General features: G+C 39.4%; 1 protein-coding gene across 1 annotated transcript; it reads right to left on the minus strand.

Moving 5' to 3' along the window:
• Positions 1–297: 297 nt before the first annotated feature.
• On the minus strand, positions 298–13,993 carry LOC306911709 (olfactomedin-like protein 2A). The gene is made up of 8 exons (XM_079487255.1): positions 13,782–13,993; positions 9,311–9,571; positions 8,011–8,118; positions 7,073–7,261; positions 6,684–6,936; positions 3,809–4,054; positions 3,525–3,710; positions 298–2,076 (listed from the first exon to the last, which is right to left on the minus strand). The coding sequence occupies exons 1-8, from the start codon at positions 13,848–13,850 to the stop codon at positions 1,463–1,465; spliced, it is 1,926 nt and encodes a 641-aa protein (XP_079343381.1). The 5' UTR covers positions 13,851–13,993; the 3' UTR covers positions 298–1,462.
• Positions 13,994–14,065: the final 72 nt, after the last annotated feature.

Below are 14,065 nucleotides of genomic sequence, written 5' to 3' on the forward strand. Positions count from 1 at the left end.
CATTTCCCTGTGTTGTGCTTGGATTGTGAACATTTAATCAAATTTTCTTTCTCACCTCAGTGTTGAAATGAATATCACGGTTGCACCTTCGGTTTTGAGTGGAGGAGAAACTAAAATTGCAAATCTGTTTTATAACCAGCACCACAGCATGACCCATGAGGTTTCACTGTTAGATGAAAGAGACGAGCAACGTGGTCATTACATTAATGCACGTGACACTGTATAGCATCACAGGGGCTATGCAGTGAACTCACTGGGTCTCACAGAGCTTTAGGAAATATTTCACAATACCAAATGCACACTTAACAAAATCAGTTTATTAAAATCAGACATGCTGCATTAGAAGAGTAAAAGAATGTCTTCCTATTGTGAAAGATGATGTTTCTAAAACTCCAACTTAAAATAAAAATATTCTTCTATTTACAATGAACAAAAGGACCCCAAACAATATTAAAACATTGAATTGCATTACATATATGTACGTTACCCATACACTTAAGAGGCTTTCCCTGCATGACCATGTTTGTTATAAACATTCTATACGTAACCCGGCCCTGTCATGAGATAAACAAACATCATCACGGCTCTCTTATTAACACACACAGCTGCCTTTCAGCATGATATCATGGTTTTGCCAGCCCTCTGAGACTACATGGGCTGAAACCCCGCATTGAATTCTCTGGAACGTTTTTAATATGAAAACAGACATAAACATTCAAGCAGGTGTGTCGAGAATGCGCGTAATGTTTATAAAATATCTTTACAGGTACATGAAACATCAATATGTTATTGCTAAGTATTTTTATTTCCAGAAACGCTGTTCGGAGTCACGAAACGTTTGAAGACTGCGACTGAGGGATTGGGACTCGAGTCTGAATGTTTGTAATGGCCTTTTCATACCAAGAACAATAACGATAACTATAAAGTTTTAACAACTGAATAAAAGAACAGCAGATGCCAGAACCTTTTTTCACAGCTGATGAATGAGAAAACAAATACAAAAAATATAAATCTGTTCGGGGCCGGTGCAGTCTTTACAGTGAAACTGTAGCATGCATGTTTTCGTCCATTGATGTGGAAGCTAATATAGTAACAATTACAGTTATCGGTAAAGTAATAACTTTGTATTTTTTGGTTATGGTCATTTTTCTTAAATAGGCCATAAGTATTTTATTTTTCAACCAATCACAACCATTTGTTTTAACATCTATCTGCAGGTTTGTAACTGAACATAAAATTGTTAAAATGTTAAACAGCACTTGACCAAACTTAAAGTCAACTAACTCTGCAACTCCGAAACTCCAGTTGGGGAACATTGACACCAATTTTGGGCATTCAACGAGTGTTATGTCCCTTCGTCCTAATAAAATCCCACTAAAAAAGTAATGTTCACGAGGACATGATATACGTTGCTCTTTGTCAGGAACCAATCGGATTACGGTTACGATCCACCAGCCGAAGTTCACTTATTTTCCTGCTCAATAAAGTTGATTTTATAAGTAAGTTGATGTCCGTTATCCCACGCATACAGAACCTTCTCTTTAGGGTTGTAATCCACCTGCGTGGTTAATCCGTACTCATTTATAAAAGGTAACCGTGGAGACGCTTCGGCACCGGTGAGCGTATCGTACGCGTACGAAACCTCTCCTTCCCTCTGGTTGTAAACGTCCACGGCGTACAGGACGCCACATATTATAAAGCAGTTTCCGAAGGAATTCCGTCTCAGTCTCGTCCTCCACGTGGTCTCCTTTTTGAGCGACAGGTCATTAGGATCGAGCTTACTGACCACGATTACCTCGGCCTGTCCGTAGTCGTAGTCGGTGGACGGGTAGATGACCCAGAGCCCGCTCTCATCTACGGCAAAGTCGATGTCGGAGTGGCCTTTCCACTTCCAAGGTGTGGTGTCTTCGTAGACGACGTCGTGCAGTTGAGACCAGGCTGCTACGAAGCGTTGTCTGAGATCGTATTTAATGATGTTCTTTGTGAAAGCGCGGTTATAGAAGAAGCCTCCTCGGTACACAACATGACCCGTTCCGATCCAGTTATAAGGTAGCTTGTATAGATTACTCCAACGACCTAGAAGAAAAGAAAGACAACATTTACACAAATACATACTTAATTGTGCTATGAGTACACCAATCCTGTTAAGAACCTACGGACATTTATCCAAACCGATAGTCTTGCTAATGTACATATTTTCAGAGATTTACAATAATATCATGTATTCTGTATTATATATATATATCATTTCCATGATTATTTATTTCTATATTTACAGCTGCGGACAAAACAAGAGACCATTCCAGATTTGCACTGCTAGATGTGTTGTGGCCATTCCAGAATTTCAACTAAATCAAACCTCAGGAGTGACACAAAGTCATCCAACAGCAACGTGAAAGACTTACAACATGACAAGACACATTATGAGGTTATCATATGACACATCATTTTGAACTTTTCCAAAATATATGTAGAAATATTACTGTTCTATTGCTTAAAAGTGAATGTGAACAGTTTTTCCTGCTGTATTTGAGGACTTCTTTTTTGAAAGCTTCTCTTCTATTATTTTGACCTGTTTCTCCAGATTTCATTTTTGGCAAATGGGTGCAAACAGAAACAATATTTTTATTTGTAATTTGGGAGAATTAGTGAAGTGCAAGTGACCTATATGTCAGATATGGTGACCCATACCCGAAATGTGACCTCTGCATTTAACCCATCCAGTGAGTAGTGATGTTCACGCACTGCAAGTCCTGAACACACATTAAACTAGAGCAGTGGGCAGCTATCACTGCAGCGCCCAGTGAGCAAGTTACACAATATTTACATGTATTACATCTGCACATGCACTATTCGTGAGCAATATAAACTAGAAAATATACATTAGCATGTTGAAAATTGCATCATTGCTTACAAGACCAAAAAAACCTTTAAATAAACATGATTAAAGAAGAATGTGACTGATAGCACTATTTGTTTGAACACGAAGACCTACTTTTTTTTGTGGTTTGTGTTTTTCTCTAGGGTACTAAGTGAACTAAGTATTACAGGAAATGTCCCTGGAAATCTGAAAAAACAGCCTATACACAGTTACACATACGCAAATAATAACCTTGTTCCCAAGGACACAAACTCTCTTCAGGGTCTTACAATTCTCACACAAACACCACACTCTATCTATCCATCCATCTATATCTATATATATCCATCTATCCCTATATCTATCCATATCTATCTAATCCATCCATATCTATTTCTATCCATCCATATCTATCTAATCCATCCATCTATTTCTATCCATCCATATCTATTTCTATCCATCCATATCCATATCTATATCTATCCATCCATATCTATATCTATATCTATATATCCATATCTATATCCATCCATCTATCCATCTATATCTATTTTTCCATCTTTCCATCTATCCCGGAGTATAACAGCTGTTGTCAATAAATAAGCACATTAACGTGTTCTGAGCACAAATGTGTGTGTTTGTCTCTAAAGAGCAGAGTACCCACCCTGTTTAAAGTTGTCCAAGTTCCGGAACTCCACAAGGTTGTTGCCATAGTAATAGTTGGTGACGTAGATTTTAGAGTCCTTGGTGACCGGATCCTTCATCCAAGCCCCCTCGTTTCTGCCGTAGCTGTGCTGTTTGATGGGCAGCTCGACGGACGCCAGGGTCCCTTCACAGCTCTGCTCTTTAACTGCAAACGAAAAAACAACATCAGCTTAACTCTACAAAACTCTAAAAAAGACACTAGTTCAAATGTATATTATGTAGAGACGTGTACATGTTGTATACCTGAAATGTACGTGTTGTTGCCAGTGTTGTCCAGCACTAGCGAGATGGTCGGGGCCGGTCTTTCTTCTCGATTTATTGTTCGGCTAGTTGTTGTGGCCTGGGTGGTGGTTGTTGTCGTCGTGGAAACAGTGGAAGTTGTTGTCGTGGGTACGGTTGCTGTGGTGGTATCCGTGGCTAAAGTAACTGGTGGGGTGACGCTCTCCTCTACCTCTAGCAGTGTGTCTGCTTCATCTGCTTTCTCTTCACCTTATAAAACAAAGCAAGATTCATGTCACAAAAATTGGGTTTCTAGGCTGACAAGAGCCATGTCTTTAATTCAACAGTTTAGTTTTGCATAGTATTTTAAGATATCTTTAACACCAAAAAACTGAATGTTAAATAAGTATGTAAATATACAACTGTGAAGAGCAATATAAACAGCGAAATGCAAGATATTTTGATCTATCATAAAGTTTCGGTCATTCTTTCATCTTTTTTTGACTTAATGGAGTTTGACTTTTAAACTTGTTTCTACACCATTTACCAACCCTCCTTTATAAAAAAATAGCTTTTAAGATGAAATGACTAACATCGATTTCTCAAGTTTACAGGCTGAACAGATCGTGAGAGCACTGCTGTCAGAACAGGTGCTTTCCATTTCGGGGTGTTTTGTGAGGATTATCTGAAATGTCAGTGTGTTTATTTTGTGTCTCGCTCTGCGAGTCTGGATGCATCTGGCTTACACCCGCTGTTGTCGTGGTAGCAGAAGTACAATGACGCCAAGCAATGTCATTTACTGTGGCAGTGCACCTGCTCTGGTGCTATGGGATCGTGGGATAGCTATATTTAATAAGACACTGGATTTGATTATATTTCATTAGATCACAGGGTGGACCTCTAACTTGAGTCAGATTTTTTGGATCACTGTTATAAAACTGCTTTTAAACGTCCCATCTGGCCAGGCGGCATTTTATTTTATCAGAACAGATCAGACGGGAATCTACATCATGCAAGTCTGCTGTACGTTATCTCAAACCATTTGTCCTGATGGCAAAAACACACTAACAACGCTGCGTGCAAACGCAATAGAAGCGGTGTTGTACTGTATCTTTAGGATGGACAAAGTATTCAATTTGATGTGAACGAAACCTAAACTAAGCAAGACATTTTATTCGCCTTATCCACTTATATCCACTGCCTTACAGCAGTATACTGCATTTTGGTTCATGAGTGTCATGGAAATCAGATTCTAATGCAATGCTCTACCAGCTGACCTACAGGACTTGTTACGAGATACTTTATATCCCATTAGACTAAAGAATGTCGAGCAAAGGGCAGTAAATACAGACACCGACAAGCAATGAGAGAACATCAAACACAGACTTCAGCAGGAAATGGGATGGGAACGACTACACAAATGAAAGGAAACAATGAATCTGAGACATTTGGCTGGGATTTGTGAAACCTTTGGGTTGATACGAGTGCCATGTGAACCTAATTCATGAGTACGTGTCGGCTGGAGGTGTTTGGGAAGAATGGGGGGTTTTACACCAGCATCCTGTTAAACTGAGTGTTGGATTACCGTACCCACATCCAAGAGCTAGATGAACTCTCCATGTGAGAGACATTTGTTATGTGTCCGGGAGAGTGTGAATGAATTGTTGCAATATTTAAAGTTGATGTGTGTTGTGTGTGTAAAATACTTGAAATCTTTTTTTCATGGACATCTATGTGTGTGTGTTGGCCGGAGTAAAACACTGGGCCTGTGTGTGTTATGTACTTGGCTATTGGAGGCAAAATTATTCCCTAAAGTGAGCTATATCTCGCAAAACCTCCTTTTGGAGACATCGAGGAACATCCGCGGATTGGAAAAATGAGTCATAAATAAAGCAAATGTGTTATATAGCAACGGTGAATAAACATTTGTGCGTATGGATCAGATTTTGTCGACATTGTAGAGAGCCCATAGTCCCCACGAGAAAAACAAGTCTTAATGAAAACGCAAAACAGAATTGAGGTGTGTCTCGAAGTTACATTTTATAAAAACTCTAATTGTATATATAAAGTGCCAGACGTAAATGGAAGTCCCCACCAAGACATACAGAAAAACATCTGTGTGTAATCTGTAGCCGTGCCGTCAGATTTACGTGCAGAGAAATGGTGAATCTCTGAGGGAGTAATGTAACGCAGGTGACTCACTTGTATTATATTCTGCTCTTACATGCTAACTTTCTACTCGTCTACACTTCATAAGAGAAGTGCAGGTGTATGCACACTAGATACAGCATGAGTCATTGCAACAACGAAACTAACACTTTCATTGATATAATAAAGGAATAGTTTGACTTTACATACATGAATGTCCATATAAGTGTGTAGATGTGCTTGTGTCAATATATGAGTGTGTGTGTGTGTGTGCGTCTGAATTGGCGTGAATACAAGCAGCTGTGCTTCCACGGGAAACAAAAAGGAAAAATGTGTGTGCCGTGTGTGTTATGGACGAAATTTGTTAAAACATACAATGACTTCCAAGTAAAAATGGAATTCAGGAAAATGCAAATTTGTTCCTGTAGCTCGAGTGGTAGAGCATAACACTAGCAATGCAAAGGTCATGGGTTTCATCTCAGGGAACGCACATACTGATAAAAGACATGAATTGAATGCACTGCAAGTTGCTTTGAATGAAAGCGTCTGCAAAATGCATAAATGTAAAATGCTAATTTCCTTTTAAATGTGGGAATCTTTTTGGAAATGTCCCCTCAACAAGCCACACAAATAATTATTCCATATAGTTTATGTATATATTTTACAATTGAGATGAGAAGTTGTCCTCACTAATAAAAAAGGTTAAAAATGATCCATTTGAAATGTAAAATGCTATGCACGTGTGTCTTACCGCGACCATTTTGGCTGCTCGTCTCATCCGTTTTGGTGGCTTTGTAATATGTGATTCCTCGGATGAGTCCCGGCTGGTTCTGTGACGGTTTGCTTTTACTGGGCGCTTCCGTTTGCTCTGTTTTACTGGGTTTAGTGGTCTCTTTCTTTGGTTTGGCTGGTTTTTCCTTCCCTGGTTTAGGTGGCAGTTTGGCTTTCTCTGGTTTCTTCGTAGGAAACTTTGAAGCAGCTTTAACATTCGTCCCCACTGTGTCCTACAAACACAGAGCAAACACAAACGTTACAGGTCATACACTTCAAAGATACACCACACAATTTAAAATTCACAAAACCCTTTATTTATTAAATGTTTTATTGCATCAGTTATATAAACATGGTCATGACCTTCACCTGTGCTTTGCTCTTTGGGCCTGAGGGGGCGGGGTCTTTCTGCAGCAGCTGCAGGCCCAGATTGGACAGTTCCTTCTTGATGCTCATCATGATGTCAGAGTGATTCTCGTACTGGCGCAGCTGATTGGTCAAAGTTGCCACACTGTCTTTAATGAAGTCATTCTCCCGTGAGATGTTAACCTTAACCATCTGGATGAGAAACACAGACTTTCAAACACAACCTGAACATAAGTGCTCAAAAGTTTGATAATGGTCTGTTAAGATGTCCAGAAAAATGAAAATAGTTCAAAACTCTATAAATGTATACATTTTAAAGAATAAAAAAAGGAAACAATGTAACAACACTTTATCCAGGTCACCAATCGAACAAGGAAATTTGTGACATTGACTACTTCAAATATAAGGACGGATTCATTTCTTGAATGTAAAAAAACCCAAATCAAACAGGAATAACAAACTTTCATGGCAGCTGTAAAACTATAATTTAGTATTAAAACAAAAATAGTATTAAATGAAATGCAAAACAAATGCATGAGATGACGTAGATGTTTTCACTGCACTGTATACAGTAAAACTGAAACATTTGATAATAACGCACACTGCACATGCAGTAAATTCTTTCCGGTTATGATTTTGAGGCCAACTTTACCCAATAACCAACACAACTTAATTGGAAATAAAAACAAAGTGGATAAGTGTGACCATCACATGCCTGAGGTTTTCTCCTGCTGGCCACTTTCTATTTCTCATTTCACTTATTTTTCCCATCCCACAAGCCAAAGCCGGGCTATAATTGATAACAACTGGAGCTAAACTGTCGTGGGTGACCACAGAATGTCATGAGTCCAGTCAAATCCAGCCACAGCTCATTAATGTTCACATGAGCCTGCTGACACGTACACGATCTCATTTCACACCAGAATCCCTCGCACACTCACCTCCTCCAGGCTGTTCATCTGAGACACCACCTTGTTGACGTACGAGTGAACTTTAAGGAGGTCCATGCTGAAGAGGGTTCCCTCTAGAAGATCCACCATGGACTGAAGCTGCGAGAACACACAAAGTCCTGTCAATGTCATTAAAATTGGAGGGAAATAAAGAAGATAACATTTCCTAGATCAAATAGAGACTTTTGCTTAAATCTCTTTTGTGTCTACAGATAATTCTCCTGAGAGTCAGAAATCTCACAAATGTCTCCATTAGAGTTTCAGAAGAGATCTTGAAACTGAGCTCAGATTTGTCAATTCTGCAGACGCTTTTATCCAAAGTGACTTACATCGCATTATACTATACAGATGTTTCTGAGTATGTGCAATCCCTGGGATCGAACCCAGTGAAAGCATCTAAAACTATATTGATACTTAAATGAAACACAGCTGAGAACTCCCTTGAATCTCTTAAGCTAAGAGAAACAACTGAGCAATAAACATTCAATCTACATGTTGACTGTTTCCCATACTAAGGTGCTGTGGTTGGTTTCATTGGCGCTATGCCGTTGCTTGGTGCGAAAACAGTGATGAAATGCGCGGCCATGCGGGTCCACCAGCTAGAGAAACAAAACCCCACTAACCAGCATAAACCAGCACAGATCAGCATGGAAAAGTCAATCTGAAATAAAATCCTCATATGCTTATTGTTGACACATGTTGTAGTTTTCATTCGTGTAACAGCTTGACTGCCATTTTGATTTACGACCTCGTGTACCATCAACAGAGATGAAGATGAAGGAACTACAGCGGGTTCATAACACAGCCACATGTTTGAATTGAAACAGCAGAAGGTCAACAAATGTTTGCGGTGTCAATATTAAAACATCCTTTCAAATACCGTCCCATACAGTATTTGCATTTGAACAAATATGCAGTTGAAGCAGAACTTGGATTGTACAGCTGGATTGTCACACGGTTGCGTGTGTGGAGATATCTGGAATACTCAGATGGAAAGAGAAGAAGAGGAGACACTGATGGAAAGAGTGAACCAGACAGGAAAAGGTGGAAAGGAAACAGGACAGGTGCTAAAAAAACACGCTTGTGAACACACATGCCCATAATTCAGCACTATTTTTGATATTCCCCGGTGAGTCTGCGTGCTATTAACATCAAAATGTCCTTTTCTTTTTCTAGCTTTTTACAGTTCGTTCACTTTGTTTTGAAAAAGCAAAACTTAACCAAAGTAATACGGTCATATTGATCTAAGCATTGTCTAATATCTGAATTTAAATCTGAATTTTAGCCTTACCTTGAGCAGTTCTGGTGCCTGTTTCTTGAGTTTTTCCATCTTCCATTCGTTCTCGCAGGGGTTGAGCGAGGAAGGCGGAGCCGTGCAGGAACATTTACAGTCGGCTCCCGAACTCACCGTCTCCACCGTGTAGAAATCCTCAACGCGCACGCTTCCCGTCTTCAAGCGGGCGCACGCGTCCCGTGTCAAAGGTCGCATGATACACTTACAGCGGCAGTCGGAACCCTCCGATGTCATTCGGACTTGCTCATCTCCAAGGATCTGGAAAGGAAATACAAAGAAAGTGAAGAAAATGATTTCATGATTCTGTGACTCAGTTCTGTCTCCAAAACTTTGTTTCAATTGTCTAGTGTTCTGTGGGACATATAGCACTAAAGTGTTTTTATTCTAATGAAGGATCGTCTCAGGTTAACCTCCGACCAGTTTATTGATCAGTGCTGTTTCCTTGAGCGGTCGTTCCGACATTCCATGATATGAAAGTTAAAGGTTGAGAGGTCACCAATCTGTGTTCTGGTAAGAGACCGCATTGACTGAAGTGACTACTAAAGACCGGTGACCTGTGACCTCCCCCCGCCCAACACCACATGTGCGTCATTACTCAATTGCTACAATTACATTAGTGTCATGCTATGTCGCCAATTTATCTTTGGGTGGTAAAGACAAACATGTATGTCAAATAGTGGACAAGTGGAATAGTAAAAGGAAACTCTTTGAATTTTTAAACCTTTAAGTCAAGACGAACACTTTTTCATTGTTACAAAGCAGCTGTACAAGAAAACATTGACTTTAGGCCAAACATAGGTTATGCAAGTCAAAACACAGGTCAGATATCAGACAGAGTATAAATGACTATATGCAGTGTTAATTAAATAAAACTATAAGATTCTAGCAGCCCTCCGGCCAGGCAAAACAGTATGCAAATGGTGGCGAGGATCCCAAAACTCCATTGGAGGAGAAAAAAACCTCAGGCCTAACCAGGGGATTCCAGTTCCCCTCTGGCAAAAGCTGCAGCCTCTGCACAAGCTCGACAGTGCTTGCACAACAAGGCAAAATAAAACAAATTTTGATTTAAGATTATCATTAATAATCTAGTAGCGGCTGAAATTTATTTGAGTCGCCACGTCCCTTGTCCAGCTCTATCATCACTGCATTTTTCAGGTCTGGGCCAAAAAGGATTGTTGCATTTTGATAAAATGTTATTGAGAATTTTCATTTTTGTCATTGATGAATGATGCTTCATATGGCCAAGAATATAAAATGTATAACATGTATAAAATGTTACATTTTAATTGACTGGTTGACTAACACATCTGCCAAAAACAAATCAGTCTAAATAAACACCTGACAAAGAAAAACTACACAAGTAAGTTCTGTGCACAGCTGAGGTCCGGCTGTGATTTACAGTTCATCATTTTCTGGGCTGTTGTTCTCAGTGGACTGACTGAAAAGCAAGCAGATGGTTTAAACGGAGTAAACTCTGACCCCTGAGAACACGTCATTCAGGGTGTGACCATAAAGACTACATGAAATGGTATGATAAATGCAATTGTCTTTCCATTCATTATTGTTGTAAGTCGTATCAAAGAACTCATCTCCAGTCGCCTAAAGTTTACATCACAGCCCAGAATCCGAAAATCCATATTACAATATGAAATAAAAGCAAAATCTTTTAGAACTAAAGAACCCTTCAAATTTAACAGACATGGACCAAAAGCCACAAAACTCAGATTCATTGGTTTTTGAAATACATTTTAAAAATACTGCATTTTAATTCTTGCAGGTGTTACAGCTTGGATTACTTACATCCTCTTCAGCAATCCTAAAACCTAAGACCGGTGAAACACAGCAAATCTTCACACCCTGCCAACCTTGGTAACTTAAATCGTGAGATTGATCTCTTCTCTTGATCTGCATGTCTGATAATGTGTGTGTCTAAGCGTGTACAGAGTTCCGATTTACAATAGAGTGTGTATTATTGCTCAAAATGGCATGCTGGTGTGAATCGTACAGTATAAAGAACCATAATAAGCAATACACTCTCATACCGTGAGCTTACAATCCAAATATGCTTTCATCTTAAATGACGGCCCTGATTATGTGCATTTCCATCATTCTGGGGTTCACTGACACATCGTTGGCTAAATAAATCAGGGATGGGCTCTTTACAGTCGATTATTTCTCAGATATTATTTGGAATGTTTAAGACGGCAACTTCAGTCTCCAAGCCAAACAAACAGAGTGCAAGTGTCAGCTGTGTTGTGCTAAAATAAGCAAATCCATTATTATTTCCACAGCAGGGACATGTTTCCACAGTTTAAATGTTGGCGAGATGACAGAAATAGCGACAATAAATCACATAACATTACAGATAGGTATACTATATTGCACAAGTATTATTTACACTTTATTGCAATACTTGTATTTAAAACACTGAACAGGCCAAAATATGAAAAATCCTTTATCATTTTCTCATCCTCGTGTCATTCAAAACCTTTAGGACTTTTCTTATTCCTCCAGAACACAAAAGGAGATATTTTGAAGAACTTTGAAAACCAAACCACATTGGTCTTACTTGACTTCCATTGGACAGAAAACAACAACATTTCTCAAAATATCTTCTTTTGTGTTTTGACGTAAGGAATTTCATTTTTGGGTGAACTACCCAGTGAGATATTTCAATTTGGCCCATTGTGATTTTCACAGTTCTCTCTCTTATGAACAGGTGCACTGTGCGAAGCAACTAACCACCCATCACAGGTGCTGGATAATCAAAACCAACATTAACCAGTGGAGTCGAGCGGTCTGCATTTCAAACCCTGTGTGGATCACAGATAAACACAGCTGACAAAACAACTGCCACTGAACTTCACAACTACTGTTCATAGGAGGAGAGGAGTAGGAGAAGAAGAAAGTAATCCTATTTTTTAGGTTAAATCCCCTGTAATCCCCTCGAGAACCCAAGGTGGCTGTTGTCCATTTACTTTCAGCTGAGATCATTTGTACTAGCGACATATCAATGTTTGATCTTCTGCCAAGTCCTTGTTTAAACACAAGAAGCATGTGAAGTCCTCTATAAGCTCCTCAACATCTTTTACTGTTTCTATCGCTGTAAATCACTCTTACAAATTATTTTTAATCTCTTACATCCCCCTACTCTCTCCGTTCTTTATAATTGGGCCATCCTTATCTTAAACTTCAACCTGAGGCCTACCCATGGACCTTTTTATATGTTGTGCACAGTACTTATTCATTAAAATGAACAGAATAGAGAACTGAACAGTGGGGATTGGGGCCCGGTCATCCTCTCTGATCTGAAGTCTGCTGTGCTGTGACCTGTGATACGTGCGGGTCCTGATGGGTCCTGACGTCTCTGTCGTTTTCTCGGGTGGTTTAATTCATGGTGAATCAACCGTTTTAGCCAAAGTGACTCTCACCGTGCACACATCCGCCCGCAGGGCTTTTATCTGTCCGTCACAGCTGGAGACATCAAAAAGCGTGGTATAAAAGGTAAACAATTCTTATATGGTGCAGGGTGAAAATTATGTTTTAATACAAAAAATGTAGTTTTAAGTTTGGTCTAGAGTTTACTGCAAAGTTGCAAACCTAAATAGTGAATTTGAAAGCCACAGTCAGCTGGAAAGATTTTATGACAGCTCTTACTCAAACCTATGATTTATAATGTTAGATATCAGCCTTCCTGTAGAGTGCAGTTCCAGCTCTAATCAAACACACCTGACTCAAGGTCTTCAGCTTTATCTGGAAATAACACCCAGCCACATGATGTCACAAAGAAAAATCACATATGAAAAGTTAATATATCAAATGTTTCTTCTAGAAAGCAACGCGGTTCAATCCTGTGGTTTATCCCGACCCTAGTAATCTCAAAGTAGAGAACAAATGATGTCACAAACTGTGCAAGGCACCTATATCAAAGACTGAAATTTAAAGTTTTCAATATATATTCGAAATGTTTCACTTCTTCGGAGAAAAAAATGATGTACAGTACAACACACATTAATTTCCTATACATTTCTACATCGGTGCATCTCTTGCATTTAGAGACGCAGACACATGTGCACCTGTGATCTTTTGACTGCATTGAAATATTTTTCATTGTAAAGAAAGAGGCGCGGAACATGCGCTCCGCGCGACGCTCATTGTGTACTTTACTCGATAGTTTAATCCGAGTGTATTCAAAGCGCGCACCCGTGCGAAAAGTCCCCTCAACTGACAAAAGAAATACAAATCCCGTTGTGCGTAACCATACATTTTCGCAATATATAACTAATTCCTGTTTAGCAAATTATAATAAAACAATATCAGTGAAATTTTATCTCGCTTAATAACATATTGAAATAGGAAATAACATGAACTGCGCTTCATCAAAGATCTCACGCGCATCGAAAATCTACTTTATTGCTTTTAATATATGAGCTACTCGACCGCAGACTTGTGTTTTATTATTTCTTACCTTAGTTAAACATGATACATGACTGAACATCATCAGCAAACACGCCGCGAGCTGCACTGCCCTCCACATCTCGCCGGTTTACGACGATCCACTGAGAGACGCACGCTGACGCCACTACACATCCATCTCTCTCTCTCTCTCTCTCTCTCTCTCTCTCTCTCTCTCTCTCTCTCTCTCTCTCTCCGTCTCTCTCTCTCTCTCTCTCTCTCTCTCTCTCTCTCTCTCGCTCTCTCTCTCTCTCTCTCTCTCTCTCTCCGTCTATCTATCTATCTCTCTCTCTCCAT

The sequence above is a fragment of the Barbatula barbatula genome (assembly GCF_947034865.1).
Source record: "Barbatula barbatula genome assembly, chromosome: 22".
NCBI lineage: Eukaryota > Metazoa > Chordata > Actinopteri > Cypriniformes > Nemacheilidae > Barbatula > Barbatula barbatula.

Excerpts from the sequence above, each read along its gene's own strand:
- LOC306911709 (XM_079487255.1), bottom strand. The coding sequence starts at position 13,850 with ATGTGGAGGGCAGTGCAGCTCGCGGCGTGTTTGCTGATGATGTTCAGT. Across the intron at positions 9,572-13,781 it reads ATGTATCATGTTTAACTAAG|ATCCTTGGAGATGAGCAAGT; the intron begins GTAAGAAATAAT and ends TTTCCTTTCCAG. Across the intron at positions 8,119-9,310 it reads AGGCACCAGAACTGCTCAAG|CTTCAGTCCATGGTGGATCT; the intron begins GTAAGGCTAAAA and ends GTGTTCTCGCAG.